Raw genomic sequence first — 20,051 nt, forward strand, 5'->3', positions numbered from 1 at the left:
CCTAAGATCCCATCACTTCCAATAATGCATGATTTTCAAATATAAAAAATAACATCCGGGAATATCATAAAATATTATAATAACTCAAAATCCATCCATAATCAAACAATCCATATTTAATGCATATATATACTCAGTGGTTTGAAAATGATAAATTATGGACACCAGTTCTCAACAGTATGGAGTATAAATTCAAAGGTAGTTAAGAACTAATTTTTGGAAAGTTGAGAAAAGATTTGAAATATGGATTTGCGGAGTATGAGAATTTTATGAAAAGTTTCGGTATATGGTTTTGAAACCCACCCTAGGGTACCCCCCCAGTTTCCTTGAAACAATTTCGTTATTTTTGTTAATGCCCTACGAGTTTCGGGGACGCCTGAACCGTGTGGTGCGAGGATTGCGACTCGGTCAACTTTGTGTTTTCGAGTCCTGTAAGGATTGCTGCTCTGTTGACATTGTGTCTTCGAGGCCTGCGAGGATTGCGGCTCGGGTGGATTTTGTGTTTTCGAAGCCTACGAGGATGTGTCACATTAGGTGACACAAGGAATTGACGGTACATTATTGGAATTGACTGAAAATTCATGGAATTGACGGAATATTATTAGAATTGATGGGAAACTGTTGGAATTGACGGTATATCAAAGGAATTGACGGGATATGAAAAGGGGGTACGCTTAGGTGTAGAATATTTGGATTTTTAAGAGGTTTAAACAAAAATTAAGGATTTTATCTTGACATTTTTGAGTAAAAGTTTTAATACCTATTTTTCTAATGTTATGAGGCAAGTAATGAATGATTTTGTTCTTCATTTGTGTACATGAGCTTTATGTGAGTTCTGAATGACGAATTAAAAGTGTTTTATGAGTTTGTTTGTTTTTACATATGATTTACGCAAGTAAATTATAAATTGATTCATGGATTTGAGGAAATTCTTTGAGTGGCCTATTTATGTGTAAATATATTAAGTGGAAGAACTACGTATGACTTAATCCCTTTGAAAGGATACGTAGGCAACCTAGAGCTACTAGGTGCAGCCACAAAATCAAGTGTCTTAAATTTTGTTCAGTTGAGTTTTATTGGAAATTGATTAACTATTCTCGTTATTCCAAAGGTTGATTTCATATTCAGTGTGTGGAATGTTTTATTTGATTTATGGAAGCTTGAGGCTATTCAAGGTTATTCGTCTAATGCATGCTGAACGATTGAGAATTGTTTTTCAATGTTAATGATACATTTACAGGTGGAAAGTTATTGGGAAACGAGCAATTTACAGGGGAAACTCCGCCGAATTTTCGGCAGAAGTCAAACTAGAAAAAGAACTTTTAGTTTTAATTAGAATGGCAGTTTGGTCAAATATGCTCAGCACCTGCCAGATGTCGAACACGCATGGGGTTCGGCTCGGATTCCAAAGTGGAATTTGGGTCGGGTCCTGTCATTTCATGTTATCAATACAAATATGGAATTTAAATTTGAGACATATCCTAAACATTAATGGGAGAAATATCACTAAATAAAGAGTTAGTTGGTGATCTTGAGGTTTTATATTCCACTTATAGAGCTTGTATAGAGAAAAATTAATAATCTTTAAGTGGGAGAAAAAAATTTAGTATGCAAGAAAAAAATAGTTAGATCAATGAGTATTAATATTATTATGTTTTTTTGGCTAACGTACTCTACAAAAAATACTGACCCCGTAGAAAACAGACGGTAATACCAATATCAATATCCATTATTTTTCTCTTTTGGGTCATATATCCTTAAATAGAAAAATTATAAATAAATTACCAAAAAAAAAAAAAAATTTAAAAGCTGTCCGACTGAATGACATGTCCCCAGCCTAAGTGCTCCCCAACAAATCTCTCTCTACAACTGCAAACATGGACTCCATTTTGGGCTATGGCGCAGTCATCTCACTGAGAGCTTAACGTGCGCAACCCCGGCGCAGGATATGGAGTCGCCCTCCTTTGTATCCAAAGCGAGGACCGCCTTCCATTCTGCGGCGGCTAAAGCGGAGCGAGTTTTCTCTGACTTAAAGCCCGATCGAGGTGCAGAAATTCTCTTTTTTATATCTTCAATTTTTAATCTCATTCACTAAATCCTGATTTTCGGTTTACATTTTTTTACTGCCCCAGACTTCAATTTGACTTTTCCTAATGCTATTTTTATTTTCCGGGATTTTAATTTCTTGTTCATGATTATAAATGTTGTTGATTTTTTGACAACTTGATGTTAAATCGGTGAAGATTCTGATAAGCAATCGCCCAAGAATTTGATTAATCAAGCAGATGATGAACCGCCAAGTAACGAGGGCGAGTCAAAGGTAGTAAGCTTTGTTTGTTTATTTGTTTATTGTCTATATATATATATATAATTCAATGGGGTTTGATTGAATGGTTGTTTGTTTTCTTCTGGGTGGAAATGCAGGATCAATCAGTTCAAGTTTTGCACGATTTTGATTTTTGTTGCTTGGTTTAGGAAGTGATCATTTTATTTGGTTCCCAAGCAGGGAAAAAAATGAATCCTAGTAGTTTTAAAATGAAATTAGCATGACTTCAATTAATCTAGATTGTTAAGTTAGGCTTAGTTGACTAAACGTTTTGGGTTGGTCTTTTACCCAACAGATCGTAGATGTTGGGTAACAGAATGCTTGCAATTTCAGATTCTGGTTATTCACAATTTGCTGAGTTGTTTCATTTCAATTTCTCGGAAATCAAATAATACAGGGTTCCAATGAATCAAAGCATTTGAGGTGGAGACCTCCAAACATAGGGACAAAGCAAGAATGGCAGGATAGACTTAGGAACATTGGAAAAGGAAAAAAAGGAGTTGAAGACGAGAAGGCCGAATATTCAACCATGGCGGTTCCGTTCTATGATGAGAATTTGTACCTGCTGAACATGAAAAATGATATTGAAGCAAAGGTAAGTTTCTTTTTTATATCTTTTACTTCTGTGTATGCACATTTAATGGTTTGTTTTCTAAGCTTTCCATTTTATGTTTAGATCTTCAATACATAATTACATTGTATTCTTTTTTGGTCAAAGAATTACATCATATTCATGAATGAAAAGGTAAATGTTTCAACCTTTCCCTGGGGTCCGCAGGCTGGTCTTGTTCTTGTCTTAGGAAGACAACTGAAGTTTAAATCAGGGGTTTATTCCTGTCCGTATTAATAAATTTAGTCACATACTCAGTTAAAAAAAAATGGTGATTCACATTCTTTGTGCCTTTTCCTTTTCAGTTAGAAGATATAGTTGTGATTGTGAATGAGAAAAAAGTAACCGGTAATGGTGGCCAAACACTTTGACTTGTGCTATGCTTTTAGATTAATCAGAAAAACAAACATGAGGTTATCCAATTTATGCCCTGCCTAACGTCCTGGAAGTTTGTGATTAATAACTAATTTTGCTGATTTATCTGTTATTTTGCTTCAATTAATTGTTTTCTTTGATGATAAATTGGGATTTGATATTTGCAAGGGGGCAGAGATGATTCCCTCAGTTGAAAGCTTTGTTGCAGACAACGTTGTGATTCCTCCATTGTCTGTTATGAGGCAATTGGCTACAGCTGTTGAGTAAGTCTTTGCATTCTGGAAATTCATTGCCTAATAGGTCTTCTTTCTCTGTTTCTCTTGCAATGAACTTATGAAATCTTTCCGACTTTTGGAGTCCAATTGGTCAATTGCAGTCTTTGAACATTTTGAATATGTATATATGTTAAACGAATATCAATAGTTTTGGATTGTTATCTTTGGAAGCGAATGTGTTTTCTATTGGAAAGCCTATTGCAGTGCAATGCAATTAATGTGGCACTAGATGTGTTCTAAGTTTTTCAAAATGGTTCTACATATCAATATGAGTTTTCAGTTTGTACATGATTTCCTAACTTTCTTCATTAAATATTTTGGAACCTTTATCCAGGGCTGGAAAGAAGTTAAAATCATTGAAAGATTTTTTGGCAACATCAGGAAGTTCCTCGCCTGTCAGGGAGAGAGCAAGCCTGAGTCTCTATGCAGTGAGGTCCTTAGTGCTTCGTGAAAAGGATGAAAGGCCATCGGATTTTGGTAATAATGAGAAGGTTCGAGCATTGATCCGCTCGCTGTTTGATGCAGGTATACGTTAGGTGACCTCATGACAGTTACTCTCTGTGTTGGTTTTCTTATTCCTAAATTTTTATTCACTATCCTGTTATGATCTTTCACTTCCGTTGTAATATTTGCAAGATATTCGCAGAGGGAAATTTTCTAAGACGGAAGATCGATTCTGGTTCAGAGGCAATTACAACAGCATCTTTGCCAAGAGATATTCACGGTGCTCCTCCTGAAAGCCTGGTTGTTAAGCTAGCTGAAGTTGCTGGGAGCTTCAGAACCCTCAAGAAAATGACACTGTTTTGGTGCAGAGTTGTTGAAGAGGTAAGTTTTGTATAAAATATGAGTTACTTGAGCTTTTGGCAATGGCTTGCAATGAAAAGAAAAAAGAGAAAATGTTCCAACACTTCTAACTGCTTGTTTTACAACCGTAGCACATTATATATTTTCTGGAAGTTACCCTTCTTTGAATAAGTGTTTGTGTCTAGGTTTGAATATTTTTGTGATCTCGAGTTGAAACTTATTATCTTAAACTGGAAAAGTAAATTTTAGGTTTAGTTTCAGGTATAGACAACTTTAATGTCATATTTTAGTGCAATATTATCCTTCCAAAGACAGTTGTACTCAGAAAATATCTCATCCTCTTAAAATTTTAGAGTTCTTTTATGTTTATTACTTTGCTCCACTTGAATTGAATGCATACTACGCTGGTTATCATTAATTATGTTGACAAAGTATGTTTTGAATGTACTTCACATGCAGCTGAGAAGACTTTGGTCTGAAGAAGAACATGTACCTAGCATCCCCATAGATGAGATTCCAGATCTGAATTCCTGTCTTTTGTATCAGCGGCTGCAAGTTATCAACTGTTGTATTTCCAGGAAAAGGCGGCGTGCTATTGCCACTGAAACATTAGACTTTGTAATAACGGAAGCCAGTCCAAAGGCAGAAGAATCTGCCATCTCCAACGACAATCCTGCAGGCCCTATGCTGTATGCTACACTAAGCACTGGGGAACTTGTCCTCCGACTAGGTGCTGATCGACCATTTGGTAATGTGACAATGTTGGAAACTGGGGAACCTGTGTACTGCCCTGTGACCCAGGTATGTTTAATAGCTTGTCCTAAAAGGATAACTATTTTACCTTGGTCCTGTAAATGAGATATATCATATATGTGCATTGTTACATGTAGGAAGGACCTTTGCTAACTGAAGATCTTATCAAAGAAACAGAGGAGTTTGTGCTTCGAACAGGAAGGTTTTTATTTGACTTAATTCTTAGTCCTTTTCGCATTTTTTATATATTTTCTAAGTTCTCTGAATATATACGTATACTTACGCACTCAAACCTGCATACTTTTTATTCTTATTTTTCCATACATTCTCTGACAAATTGCCTATCTTTTGTGGGCAGCGTTGGTGCTGGATGTTCTCAACTCCTGTCTGACATGCAGGCTTTCAAGGTTTCCACTAATGAAAGTTTATCTTACAGATGAATTCTATTTGTCGACTGTTCAAGTTGACTAAGTTCTGCTGATTATGATATGCAGGCTGCAAATCCTGGTTGTATTTTGGAAGATTTTGTGAGATGGCACTCCCCTCCTGACTGGTCGGAGACTGAACCAGAGGATAGAGACTCTTTTGATGGTAGTGATGCATTGTCCACAAGAGGATATCTAAGCAGTCGAATGCAAAAAGAAGGTGCCACGACATCCTGTCTTTCAATTTTTGTCTAAATTGTGACGAATGGCAGTTTGTATATCCAAGGTTAACAGTTATAGGAGAATGTCAAATACAGACTGAAAATTGGTTTGCTTTATAAGATAATAGTCGCAATATATAATATGTGATAGTAGAAATTAGATGTATTATTCGACAATGAGCTTGGGCATGTATGCTGTGCTATTAGTGTGCTTTGTTCCTGAGGTGCTCTGGCAATTGTATTAGACGTTTTTATACATGCATCTATTTGATAACCTAATCTAGTGAACATGTAAGTAACCATGAACAGGCAGGTAATCTGACTGTCATAAGCCTATCTCTTCTGATATTTAAGATCATTCTGGTCTTAATTTCTAATGGGTGTTCTTTCTTTCTCTGATCTTTCTAAGGCCAACCGTTGGGATAAAATAGTTGATGTCTTAACTATGGCAATATTGTATAGCATTTGTCTTGTCATATGGTGCTTAGCTAAGGGAAGCCAGCTATTTTATTTATTTATTAAAACAAACTTCATGATGCGTACAGGCATCCAGAAGTTGCAAATGCTGACGTGTATTTAAGTCTCATATGTAGTTTCCTATGGTTATGCTTTGATGTTAGGCAATTTGTGGCGTGAGTTTTGGGATACATCCAAGCCAGTTCCAGCAGTTAAACAAGTACCCCTCTTTGATGAGGATTTAGCAGTGTAAGTTGCAAAAATTTATGCTAATTTCTTATATCCGTTTTTGGTTTTAGTAAAAATTTCTGTCTGAAAAGAGTAGCATTGTGCATTGATCCTGTAGAGAAGGTATCCTGGATGGTTTTGATGACATATCACCTTCCGAGCTTTTTGAGCAGCTGTTTGTTTCTTTGGTAAGTTAATTTTCTATGTTGTTGTGTTTGCTTATTTTTAATATTTGTTTAGCATGTACTTTGCCCGTGCTCTGATCTTGTGCTAATGATGCCGGTTCTGCAATATTCAGCTTGGTTTAGGCTTTGTAATTGCTGAGGCTAAACTGTCCAGTAGTAGTGATTTTTCGAAGCTGTTCTATGAATGCAAGGAATATGTGGTTTCCACTTGTCAAAGCAGCACCCGGACTGAGAAGATTGATGAGCTTTGCCAGGTAGGATGGATCCATGATTAAACTTAAGGTTATAATATGACCAAGGTTGATAGTTATAATGTAAGTCAATTGGACTAGGATGATAAAGCCTTTGCAGGCCATTTAAAGTAAACTTTGACAAACTTTTTGTTTTACAAGCAGCTAGAAGGGTCGGATTTGGGTTCACGGCTGGGACATGGAGACTGTACATAAATTAGGGATATAAACTACCAAACTGATAATCTGCTGAAAATCTTTGTCAATTCTTTGGTACAGGTATATGAAACAGTGGAGACTATGTTCCAGAATCCAGAGGAAGTCCTAAAAATGATGAAGCAACCAGAAGAATCAACGACCCCTTCCGGTGAACCAAAACGGCGTTTTAAGAGGCTTGTCCTCAACTTCGGTGGCAAAGATAGACAGTTAAAAAAATCAGCTTCAAAGGATCAGAAGAACTCAACGAGCCCTAGTAGCCAACCATTTTCAAGTTTCTTTGACAACAAGTCATCACTATTTTCAAAAAAGCCTCCTAAGCCTGAAAATGCCTCCCCTGTTGAAACACCTCCAAAGCCTGAAAATACATCCCCTGCTGAAAAACCTTCGATTACAGACGAAAATGATTGGACGGTTGTTTAGTCGTAACTTCTTTTTTCTTTTTCCTTTCTTGCCCTTATTTTTTGGTTAAAAACAGGCTTGATTTTGCTGGTAATTGTAAATTGTTTTGAGCAAAACGAGCTAATGGGGGGTTACCATTAGCCACAATTTAAATGAACTTATTGCCTTGAATTATAAAGGATGGGTTTATTGTCTAATTACACCTGGAATGAAAAAAAAAAAAAAAAAAGACTTTTGGTCAACATGTCCAAACATCACGTTCTATGCTTTAAAATCACCAGGTCTTTGGCCAAGATTAGTATTAAGATTAAACTTACAAATTTTGGGTGTCAAAACTGGAACCAAGAACAACATAAAAAGGGATCCCATTTACCGTTTTAAATTAGCTCATCAAGAATCACATTTGTAAACTGTCACACTTTCCATTCCACCTCAAAACTAACTTTAAAAGTAAGAACCTCTTTTCTTCTAACATGTTCATCTTGTTTCCAGACTCAGTGCTCATGAAACCCCTTTTCACATCTTAAATAGGTCATCTTCATCTTCTTCACCCACCTTATCGAATCCGAAATATTTCGTAATGAGAATTGGCACAACGAAATTTGAGAACAAGTAAGCAGCAAAAAGTACCCCACTGCAACATAAAACAAACAAATAATTCCAACAACAACAAAAAAAAAGAAGAAGAAGAAAATTTAGGTGATTAGAAAAAAGAAATACCCAGTTTGAAGGAGGACTGAAATGTCTCCAGACTTGGCAGGGGAAGTGACAGCAAGAGCAATATCATTGTGCATGGCCTTGGTCCTCAGAGAAGGAAAGTGCTGCTGCCTCTGTGCAGCAAGTTTATAATTAGTAGCTTCAATGGTGGAAATCAAAAGCACTTTACAACTACTCCCCAGCAGCTGCTGTCTGTGCTTGAGCTGTGTTTGCATGGGAAGCAATGCAGCAGGGTGAAGTTGGATGCACCTCATTCTGAAATCACAAGTGCTTTGCAGAAACGCTGGTTTATCTTCGCAACTTTTTTGTTGTTCTTACTTCTTTTGCCTAATGGGAGGATGGAATTTGGATAAAGTTTTTGATTAATTATCTTCACCTCCTTTCAAGGAGAGTGGTTTTTCATGCGCCAGATGTGTGGACTCTGGATGCACCAGCTTAAGCTCTTGGGCTATACATTTGTAAATCTCCTATTTAGCCCAATGGAAGGCCTGGTTAAATGTATGTAGCCCAAACTTCTGCCCAGCGAAATTGTACCTCTTTCTATTAATTAAGAGTAATTCTATGGCCACCTATTCTTTAATTTTTGTTAAAAGATAATTAAATACCTTTTTGTAAAATTAACAAGATGGAAAGACAGTTATTTTTTAAATGCCTCTTTGTTTGATATATGAAGGTGGCTTGAAGATATTTACGGGTCTGCTTCGTAATCGTTTCCTTTTTAATTTTCAGTTTTCTACCATATATTTCGTCTCTATCTCTAACCGAAAATAAAAAAGGCTAAAACCAAAGAGTAACCACTACAAATAGTTCAAATTACTCACCACACTACAAATAGTGGTTTGGTTTAATTTTACAACTGGTAATAATTTTTTTGTGGGTTTTTGTCAATGGGCTCATCCTTGTTGGTGAATTCTTGATCTATATTTATGTTACCAACCAAATGAGCCAATCCAGTCCCCGGAACCAAATAAGTTTCTCAATTATCAACTTTAAAAATATTAATTGTTGAAACTCTACAATAAATCAAGCTAACATAGCATTCTCTTTTACTTTTCCCCCTTTTTCATTTATATGGAAACTTTGCTTAACAACCTTGCATATCTGTGCAAAGGCCTATTGGCTTGGTTGGCTTTCTAACTTTTATAGTTTGATTGTCTTCAAAACAACTCTAATTAGCGCCAACGGGGTCTAATCTAGTAGAAAATGACTTTGACTTGCATACTAGAGGTCTCAGGTTCGAACTCTCATAGCATCTTAGTTGTGTGTAAGTAAGAAACCCTCTACCCTATCCTGTCGTTTAAATTATTGCTTATACTAAAAAAAAAAAACTCTAAATTAGCTTAGGTTTGTCAAGCATTATTTGAACTTGATAGGACCTAGCATGCATAATGTAAGCCTATATACGCTAATAGGATTGAGATGATTACCACCAATTTATTCAATTATTAGTAGCCTTTTTCTAATTATTTATCCCTGCCTTTAATTTTACAGACAATAATGCAAATTAAAAAAATACATTTATTTTTGTGGGCTGAGTAGCTAGATAGCACGCTATCCCCTCTGTTCTGATTCTGAACATGGACCCAAAGGTTAAGGTAAATATTAGATGCATATTCTCTTTTTACGTACAACCGCCTAAATTTATTGTAATTTTCTTTGTTCGTTTAAGGTATGCCGTGATCTTTAGTGAATCCATAGATCTGCAAGATATCCATATTCAATCCTCCAATTACAGCCATAATCCATATTCCCAATTCAATGAATTCATCATGGAGTAATTTTTGTATGTTTCGGTACACTAATCAGTTGGTGTGCTCGAAACGTAAAAAAATTTCTTTTCTTCATCATGACCCAATTTTTCAGCAAGGCTATGGTTGCGATGAATTTATTTAAAACAAATAAATTCTGAAACCCAATAAAATATTTTGTTGTTGATGTTTATTTTACAGAAAAATACAATTTTAATCTTATATATATTTACGTGACTCTTGAGGTGATTCATGAGGGGCGCTTCTTGAGCGAATGGGAGGATATGTGGCTTATGGGACACCTATTTCTTATGTTCCACACAAATTTGCTCAAGTAAATAAGAATATTAATTCATTTTCTGACAGTTTCTTTAATGTTTTATAATTTCAAATCATTATCGATCTTTCTGATCTGGGGGGCGTTGAAATTGAAGGTGTGAAAATGAAGGGCAATGCTGTCTTCTAACTTGTCAGGCATTTATTATATACCTGCTTTAAAATGATAAAATATTATTTAGAGTGGAGAATGACAAATCGAATGTGCCCAGAAGAATTGGCCAAAACAAATATTGAAAAAGTATATTTTTTAACCCACGATAAGTGGAAGGGGGTTTACACAAATATTTATTGGATGTCTAGGAGTTTTGACCCTCTACCTGCATGGGTGGAGGTGAAAGTGTTCAGTGTAATAACATATAATTTTTTCGGTGAAGTTTTAACATATTTTTTCAACTTTGATACTACATATACATTAGTCCATGAGAAAATTTTTGTTGTTGTTGAAATTCACCCAATAAATGTTCTTGGTATATCTAGGTCAAATAATTTCGGGAATGATATTAAGGGGCACCAAATTTGGTACTGAAATGAGACACATGTGGTCATCATCAGAAACCCATGAGAGAGAGAGAGAGAGAGAGAGAGATCCAGATCCAGATGTGGCAGCTGAAAGCTCATGAAAATTGAAAAGAAGTTCCGCTGAAAATGAAGCTGGAAATTAATGGAATGGAATGGAAGTGATAATAAGAAGAGCTAAAGTGAGGATATCCACTAGGATTGGTCAGGGGTGGGGCATGCATGTTGAAAATAGTTGAGGCAGAGAGCTTCTTTTTTCAAAGGCAGTTGGTGTTCGCATTAACTCTCCCAACACGGTTTTGCAGATGAGAAGATGAGCAAAATTTAAGGCCAATTCTACCATCTCCCCATCTTAGCCCTTCACGTCCATGTCTATATATACTCCCCTCTCTCTATCCCCCGCTTCACAAACTAAGCTTTCATCTATAGTTCAGTACTTCCATCTCTATCCAACTATAAGAGATGACTTCTTCTTCTAGGCTTCTTCTTCTTGTGCTCTTTGGTGCTTTCGTTTTCACCACTGGTGCAAGGAAGCTTGGCAGTGAGAAGGCTTCCTTTGAGGATCAGAAAAACTTCTTTCACCACGGCGGTGGCGGGCTAGGGGGTGGAGGTGGTGGTGGTCTTGGAGGCGGTGGAGGGTTAGGCGGCGGTGCTGGTGCTGGAGGAGGAGCTGGTTTTGGTGGTGGTGCTGGAGCTGGAGCTGGTGGCGGACTTGGAGGAGGCGGCGGTGGAGGCTTTGGTGGTGGTGGCGGTGGAGGACTTGGGGTGGATCAGGTTTTGGCGGGGGAGCTGGTGGAGGGTTTGGGGCTGGCGGTGGTGCTGGTGGTGGAGGAGGGTTCGGAGGTGGTGGTGGTGGAGGACTTGGGGGTGGAGCAGGCGGAGGTTTCGGTGGTGGAGCAGGCGCTGGTGGCGGGCTTGGAGGTGGATTCCCTTGAAGACGTGCATGCATGAAGCTACATGCACTTCCAAAACAACCATTCATCTTAAGTAATTAATTAAGTAGTATTGTCTCCCTCTGTAAGCTTAAGCTCTTTATGAGTTTATGTTAGGGAGTGTTTGTTGTCGTTTGTTTTCATCCTGAATTAATTTGTTTAATTCTTGCGTCGAACAGTGATTGAAGACACAAAGCTGATCTTCAAATGAATGTTAGCCGAATGTGCTTTAATATGTCCATGCATGCTCGCTCTACTATATTATCTTGCCACCTTAATTAATTTAACATGCTTTTAGTTACTGCAAATAGTTCCTAAGGGCTTCATACTTTGGATCTGACTGGTGACAATTGCTCATATTTCTTGAGAAAATACTTCCCGCCTTGTCTAAGTAAATAGAAACTTATACATTTGTGTCGGTGGTAATATGAAATGCGTGTAGAAGTTTTTCTCTTTATATTTTGAATAAATTATTTTTTCACATATGTCAAACGTGATCCGCTAAAATGAGAGAAACAGTATCCTATTTATTGTAGTGGATATCTATGGCTAAGCTCTCTCTCAACCACGATGAATTTAGTGCCCATTTAACTATACTTTTGAATCAAACTTTTACCCTCTCGGTACGTAATAAGAATGACTTTTACTAGGCTACTCTCATTTTTGGTTCGAAGTCAAGTCTGCTTGGAAAAAATATAAAATTTTAACTAAAATGACAATACAAGTGTGATTGGAGAAAGGGTATATATATTATTTGTACGAATTAAGATCACAGACTTTAATCCAAAGGACATACATACAGAGTGTAATTCAAAGAGTAAGTGGCTGGTTGATCAATTCCTCTGTTATAAATTTTTAATGTTTTTATCATTTGAATGTGAAATGATGTTTGATCTGTTGGGCAGCCGCTATGCAAGCATGAATCAGGTTGTGATGGTTCAAATAAAAAAAATAAAATGTTGTGACTTTTGCATTTTAATTTGAAGATATGCAACTGTTGTCTCTTTAATAAAGAGTGCTGTTATTTCCAGTCCTGTTCTATTTCTGTACTCACATGATCTTCAAAATTTTAAAGACAAATTTACCTCTTTGTCTCTTTAAGGACTTAAGGAAAAAACCTCAACTCACGTAACTCACCTATTCTATTGTCATAACTAGAGAAACATTAGCATTTGATGATGATTGAACTTGGTCTTTTAAAGTTTTAGTTTGTTTAGGCTGAAGAAGAAGGCTTTCTTACTTTTTCTTATCTTTTTGGGTTTTTGGTGTTGGGGTGGGGGGGTTTCAAAGTAAAAAAAAAAAAAAGGCACCTCAAAGTAGGCTTCTTTTGATAACTTGGTTTTTTAAAGTCTTAATTTGTTTAGCCTGAAGCAGAAAGTAGGCTATAGCCTCCTCAATGAACCAAATTTTCTTGTTATGTACTTGTTGATCAACATGTTCCTGATGGAAACTAAGTTTTGATTATTACTGCTCTAGATTTTCTAAACTATACTATTTTATTTTTATTTTTCATTTCAGCCCTTTGAGATTCATTCTAACTGCTTAGGTTTGTATTGCAAGAAAAGTTCTAACTGTTTAGTTTGACTATGGAAATGTTGAGAAATATATTTTGAAAGATTTGGATATGTTTACCCAGTGGTTCTATATATGTGCTTCATTTGTCTGTCCATTGTTTGATTTTATTTCATGTTTAGCAGTTCAATTATTTTCCTTTTTTGTTTTTTTGGGTTTGCAAGGTGTTGTTTATATTCCTTTCACTTTTCTCTTTGAGTGTTGCTAAACGAATTCTAAAATTAACTAAGTACACCTTATGATCTAAGTATACCCTAATATTTTAATCAAAATATAAAATTAAATAAGTACACCATATTTAACCACAAAAAATGCTCATGGTACACCCTTACACACTCTATCACATACCTTAATACCAATCCTAAACAAGGTTTCTCTTTTTACATGAATTTGTGCCATCTTTTCAGATTTTGGGTTTGCATTAAAATCTTTAATTTTGTAAGTTGTTGTGGGAGTAGATTTGCTAGCTCCTTCAATTCAAAGCTTGATTCTTGTAAATTCTTATTATTATTTTTTTATTTATTTCTTATTTTTGGATTGAACTTGTCGCCCTCCAAATATGTTCAATCATCTTATGAAAGTTTTATGGGTCATTTCTTTTTTATGGGTAATGGATAATTATGACCTTCATAGAAGGGATTTGAAGTACAAAGGAAGGAACGTTGTTTGGTCACTTGCAATGGATAAGTGTTTAATTGATGCCCTTCTTGTTCAAGCTAGAAAAGGAAACAAAATTAACAAGTGCTTTAATGAAAATGCCTACACTGTTGCTTGTATGCTGTGAACTTTCCCTGCGTCTTCGCAAGTGCTTGATGCATTGTTCGCCGTGGGCACCAAGCAATACAAAAACTTCTCTACATTTGATTAAGGTTGAATATGGTGAGTAGGGTGTACTTATTAAAATTATATTTGTTTCATAATTCAATATATCATTTTTGGTCATTTTATATTAGGATAAATTAGTAATTCAATAAAAACTAAAAGAGTCATAAAATTAAAATATTAGACTAAAACATTTATCCAGTCTGTCAAACACAACTTGATCATCTCCATATCTCAACTACTGATGATTAGCAAAGAGAATTTGCTTGAATTAATAATTAAATGGTATTTTATGAATAATGGTGGGTGAAAAGATAGAATTGTGTTGTTTCAAATTTATATAGTGGGTGGGGAAATATGGGGTGGAATAGCAGCACTTTTAATCTTTCTTAATAGTTACTTCCTAATAATCTCCAATGAAAAACACAAACTTCTTATAATTGAAAATGGAGAAATTTTGAGGAAGAAATGACGTGATAGTTAGATTTAAATTTTTTTATTATTAATGTTAAATGACTGATATCAACTTCTGGATCCAACATATTAATAAAGGATAATGCTTCCCTCCTTGCCCATATGGAGGAACTCCTCCTTACCTACTAATGTGGCTCAACACCAAACTAACATTTGTCCTTTTTTATTTATTCTCAAAAGTGTATTTATTTTACTTTAATTATTCTTAACCAGAGAGATACGTGTCATATTGTGGGTAAGCCACATCAGTAGGCAAGGAAGGAAGCATTATCCATTATAACCAAATAAGATATTAAGTGTAAACAAATAATATACTATATATACACATAAAAGTTTTAGTCTCTGCCTCCTTTAGCAGAAAATCTTGTATGAAACAGGGATAACATTGTTTTACTATCCTCAGCCAATCACATCCTGTCACGTGAAAAAGTTATCACACATGACATATTGTAATTAGCTATTATCCCTGTTTCATGTAATTAGCTACTATCCTTGTCACCTACATCCTTTTCCTCCTCTCCTTTCTCTCTCCTCCTTACCTCCTAGACCTCATCCCCTCCATTTATGCTCACCCATCCTATGCAACACTTCAGTTTTGGTTGAGTTTGGTGGCTGCTTGGCTGTCTAAATGATGATGTGGAGGCAAAATGGCTATTATTTTCTTGTTTCGTGTTGTAGTTTTTTGAGTTGTATCACGTGGATCAACTTATTTGAGTTTGTTGCGTGTTTGTAGTATCTACTTTATTTTTTACATGTGAGAGTTAAAAAGTTGTAGTTTGGTGTACTAAGGTATATGCAAGGAAAAAAACCATGAATTTTTCAACGGGTGGGGTAGTAAAGTTATTGGCTTACATCTAATGATAATTTTTCTAGAAATAAAATATATATTAAAGCATATAAACCACACTAGTTCATAGCTCCATTGACTAATTTCCAATAAGCTTTTACATAAAATAAATATATGTGAAATGCACTAAAAAACACACAATATCACAAATGAAAATATGTTCAACAGATTGAAATTTTACATATTGAAGTTGTCCCCTATGATCCTTGAGAGAATTGAAATCTTTTGTTAGTGTTTATGAATCGATATTGTCAGCAAATTATTTTTCAATGTAGACAATTGTTGAGGCCCAAAAAATCCACGGATGGGCCCAAATAAATTCCTGGCCCAAAATGACGCATTATTCAGAAAAAGGCCCAATTTAGAGCACGCAAAGATTCACCATGCACGAATCACACTTCGCATGTCATGCCAAATAAATAATCTATCGTGCTAGGAATCGAGATTAAGATTGTAAAACGCGTTAGATCTACAAATCTGTGCTAATTATCCCGTCAAGCATCATAATTAAAAAACATGCCAAGCAACATCCCACGCCAAACGGAAAATTGTTATGTCGCATCCAACTACGCTACAAGCCTAAGTGGGCCCAAGCCACAAAATTACTTGGGGCTTGCTGAGAAGGTTGTGGTATGGATGGGAACAAGCGATTGCGGGGCCCATTGAGGGCTCGTTCCTAGAGCCCAAATACATGGGTTAGCATGAGAGAAAAAGGAAAAAATAGTCCAATGCCTTAGGAGGACACCTAGTAGCCTGCCATAACACTTAGACCAGCCCACATCAATAGAATGCCCAAAATTAATAAAGCCATTTCCAATAGCTTGACGAAAACCTATCAAACGCTGAAAATAATAGGACAATAACCGAATACCGTGCATACAAGCTCAGCCCAACAACTTATAAAAATCTAGCACCAAGTTCCACCCCTGTTAGAACTCCAAGGACTGTCAACAAAGGAGCAATGACAGAGACCGAAGGAAATCTATGAAGGTAGGAAGAATACCCATCGGACAAAAAGCTCTACCCATTTTCTTTTCCATTACAAGCTTAATTTGGAAAACCAAGAAGGAAAGCAAGTAGCACCTCACCGGGGAGGTCCAACTGCATCAAACCCTTGGAACCACAAAGGGCTCTTTACTCATACGCCTTGGATAGGAAAATTCACCAAATAGGATTGAATGGGAAGGGGCAAAGAAAAAGGGAAGAAGAAGGCTAGATAAAATTAGGGTTCTTTGTGCCTATAAAAGGGAGCTTCCTCTACCCAGCAAAGCCATCATCCAGAGCCTGACCAAGCTTTGTCAAGCAACCTGGAATTTACTCAAGCCACCCAATCCTCTTCCTCCGTTATTTTCCTCTTTTCCTCAGATAAAAATCTTCATAATTTTCCTCTGCCCCAGTTTAAATTTATATCATATGTAAGAAACTCATGCTTTTCTCTCTCTCAAATTGCTAAACTTGTGAAAGCTTAGCTCCCATGCCACAAGCTCCTCAAGCCAAGTCATTTATCGATTTGTTGTGTCTTTTGGCTATTAGTGAAGATGACCTGAAAGAGTTTTTCTAAAGTTTCATTAGACTCTTCAAAAACTCTTTTGGGAGCTTGGTTCTTGAACTCAGGCACTTGGGGAATTTTTGTTCGTTTCCTTCTTACGGCAGCCCAATCCCATTCGTAAGTCTGCTGGAACAAAAAGACCCCTAAATAAATTGGCGAATCTGCTGGGGACCAGGCTGCCATTTTCACTAATGCCTCCAAGGAAGAAGACCAGAAGCAACAACATGACTTCCCAAGATGAGCTGGACCACGATGACTCGGAGTCAAGGCAAAATACCTCACATAGAAAAGAAGAACATGCAAATGAGGGAGCTTTCACCCTCACAGACCTTGTTACAGCCAACCATGTTATGGGGGAAACCCAGAGGGAGATGGTGGACACAATCAAAGAGCTAAAAAGTTTAGTCTCCAAGCCAAGCGAAGAAAACGAAAGACCACCCCAAGAGGAATCTGCTGCTGCCGGAAAGGGTTCTGAATAAAGGGGACCATCTTTTGTCACTCACGAAGATGTCATTGTCATGCTAGAGAATAAACTAAGCCGAAGCCAGGAGGATTGGAAGTATGTCCTTCAGCCACCATATCCATCAAACCTACTCCAACAGCCATACCCCAATGACTATGAAGCACCAAGCTTTGTCCTTTTCGATGGAAGGAAAGGGAGCCTGAAGGAGCATGTCAACCGCTTCATCGATGCTTTGGGACCACATGCTGGTGATTATAATCTCCGACTTAGAGAATTTTCGAAGAGCCTTACCGATCGTGCTTACACATGGTATACGACATTGGCGCAGACTCTGTTCGCTATTGGGAGGATTTGGCAAGCAGGTTATGTAAGAAGTATTTCCAGTATAAAGAAAGAGTTACGACCACTCAACTCAACAACACTTGCCAAAAACATGGTGAGGATCCCGTGGACTTTGTCCACAGGTTCCAGGACCTAGCGTTAAATTGCTACGATGAGAAAGATGAGGAGGCGCTTGTCGAAATTTGCATCAGCAATATTGTGGCAGATTATAGAGTTTATTAACTTGGAAGAGTGAAGAGGAAGAGCGCCACTTAGGGGCTTCATTTGGTCAACAAGATTATTGAGAAACAGCTGTTGTAACCTCTTATAAGAGCCGCAAATCACTCTCTGATTAATTTGGTTATGAGCCATATGAGAGTAAAGCGGCAGCTGAGGCTCTGTTAAATATCTCTGCAGAGCATGGCAGCCTTATATAACACATGCCAAATACATGCCAACCTAAAGTAATATTTAACAAAATTGAAATCTTACCTTAAAGTAATCTTGCCATACTTCTTCAATAGTTGTGAATTTCTTTGAGACGGAGTCCCACCCAAATCCAGAACTATGACGCATAAGCTGAGTAAAATTGTGATATCTTGTCTTAAACCACTTCGGACAACTTTGATATTGATGATAAGTTTTTTGGCATCCAAGTTTTGCATTAAGAACAGGAAGTATCTTGCTTTCTACTATTTGCTTGCTTAGCAAACCATTAGAATCAAGCCATCCACGGTTGGCAGCATCAACCATTAGTTCTAACAGCATATTGCTTTCTTTCGATGTCCATGGGTTATAAGGTGTTTTTCCTTTTCCTTGTTGTGAATATCCCATTTATAATGTTACTAGATAATACATGCAATCTTTAATTAGTTCATAAGAAAAAATATTATATATGAAGATTATTTTTTCCTTTCTGTTTTGGCATGGACTAGATATTGTACCCAAAAAAAAAAAAAAAGAGATGACTATATAACGATGAAGAAGGCTATCATCTATATATGATATGATGCATAGAAACAAAAAAAACAATACAAATTTATAAATAAACCCAATCCTAGACATGTATTTATAAAAAAATCCGAGCACTATTTAAACATAGAAACATATCCAAAATCAACCCCAACGTCAACTTTTTGGGTGTGTTTATAAATGAGTTTTGAGTATGTGTAATGATGGGTTTTGAGTGTGTTTATATGTTTCAATAGTGCTTGGGTTTTTTTATAATTTCAACCCCCATTTTGGGTGTTTTAGTGAAACTCCCAAAAAACAAAAAAAACAAAAAAAATAACAGCAACTAAAAAAATAATAATAATAACAGCAACCAATAATAATAATAATAACAGCCCTTGACAAGCACACACTTTATATGATATATATGCTACTGTTCGATGACTATAGAATATGCTACTGTTCATATATGAAAGAGGAGATTTGTTCATATATGCTATGTTATATGATCCATCCATATATGAAAACGTGAAAAGAGGAGATTTTTTACCTTCACTTGACAAGCACACACGTTCGAGGATTGGAAAGCGTAGAGCACCTTCAAAGTTTTTAGGGTTGACATAAGATTTGTTAGGGCCTTTGTATTTATACTTACCACTTTAATTTCTAACGAAATCGGACAACTTATTAATTCCTTCAAAATAAATTACTTTTTGAATACACCTAAATTTTATTTGACTTTTAAAAAGTCATAATTGAATACACCTAGATTTCTACGTATTTTTTTTAATATCAATTGAAATCTGAATTGAATACACCCAAATTTTTACAAACTCTTTTAAAATCTAAATTGAATACACCCAAACTTTTAAACTCTTTTAAACTCTTTTAAAATCTTAATTGAATACACCCCCCTTAGTTCCGCTAGTGGGTATATGTCTGGCTTTTTCCAAGCTTGTAACTTTTTTGTCTGAATTTCTTAGGGCTTGTATGGCTATGAATAAATGTACACTTTTTATAATTGTTGTTGCTAGTGGACTTCTCCATATTTGAATTAATCCCTTCTAGTTATTGTGCTTATGTATTTGTATGAACTCTGTGATGATTTGTATTAACTCCATGTGATTATTTGTATTCACTTTGATTATTGTGACAGACCAACCTTCGCCTTTCTCTCAATAAAACAATATACGTTATTTGATTTGGTTTAGGCAGTTTTTATATAAGTCCCAAATTAAATTAAGAATGCTACTATTTCCACCCACATGTTCTATGAGGACAACTCTTTGATTTG

The 20,051-nt window shown here is 36.2% G+C and overlaps 3 protein-coding genes across 4 annotated transcripts; 2 read left to right on the forward strand and 1 right to left on the reverse strand.

Annotated features, from left to right (window-relative positions):
* Positions 1-1,821: 1,821 nt before the first annotated feature.
* LOC103326430 (Rab3 GTPase-activating protein catalytic subunit) lies at positions 1,822-7,684 on the forward strand. Of its 2 annotated transcripts, XM_089048201.1 has the most exons (14): positions 1,822-2,045; positions 2,244-2,320; positions 2,724-2,921; positions 3,480-3,574; positions 3,921-4,111; positions 4,233-4,411; positions 4,850-5,191; positions 5,281-5,345; positions 5,502-5,550; positions 5,638-5,788; positions 6,410-6,494; positions 6,592-6,661; positions 6,772-6,912; positions 7,168-7,684. In XM_089048201.1, exons 1-14 carry the CDS (start codon positions 1,949-1,951, stop codon positions 7,525-7,527), a joined length of 2,100 nt encoding a protein of 699 aa, XP_088904327.1. In that variant the 5' UTR covers positions 1,822-1,948; the 3' UTR covers positions 7,528-7,684. The 2 variants fall into 2 exon arrangements, with proteins under 2 accessions (XP_088904327.1, XP_088904328.1); XM_089048202.1 differs by lacking the exons at positions 1,822-2,045; positions 2,244-2,320 and having other exon boundaries at positions 2,783-2,921; positions 3,487-3,574.
* Positions 7,685-7,855: 171 nt separating this feature from the next.
* Positions 7,856-8,587, reverse strand: LOC103326429 (uncharacterized). The gene is made up of 2 exons (XM_008228646.3): positions 8,227-8,587; positions 7,856-8,140 (listed from the first exon to the last, which is right to left on the reverse strand). The coding sequence occupies exons 1-2, from the start codon at positions 8,475-8,477 to the stop codon at positions 8,023-8,025; spliced, it is 369 nt and encodes a 122-aa protein (XP_008226868.2). The 5' UTR covers positions 8,478-8,587; the 3' UTR covers positions 7,856-8,022.
* A 2,614-nt stretch (positions 8,588-11,201) lies between these two features.
* GRP5 (glycine-rich protein 5) lies at positions 11,202-12,066 on the forward strand. Its single transcript, XM_008228645.3, is given in 2 exon segments — positions 11,202-11,586; positions 11,589-12,066. Coding segments are annotated over 2 exon segments (471 nt in total). The 5' UTR covers positions 11,202-11,288; the 3' UTR covers positions 11,762-12,066.
* Positions 12,067-20,051: the final 7,985 nt, after the last annotated feature.

Source organism: Prunus mume, linkage group LG3, assembly GCF_029339155.1.
Source record: "Prunus mume cultivar Tortuosa linkage group LG3, ASM2933915v1, whole genome shotgun sequence".
In the NCBI taxonomy this organism is placed as follows: Eukaryota; Viridiplantae; Streptophyta; class Magnoliopsida; order Rosales; family Rosaceae; genus Prunus; species Prunus mume.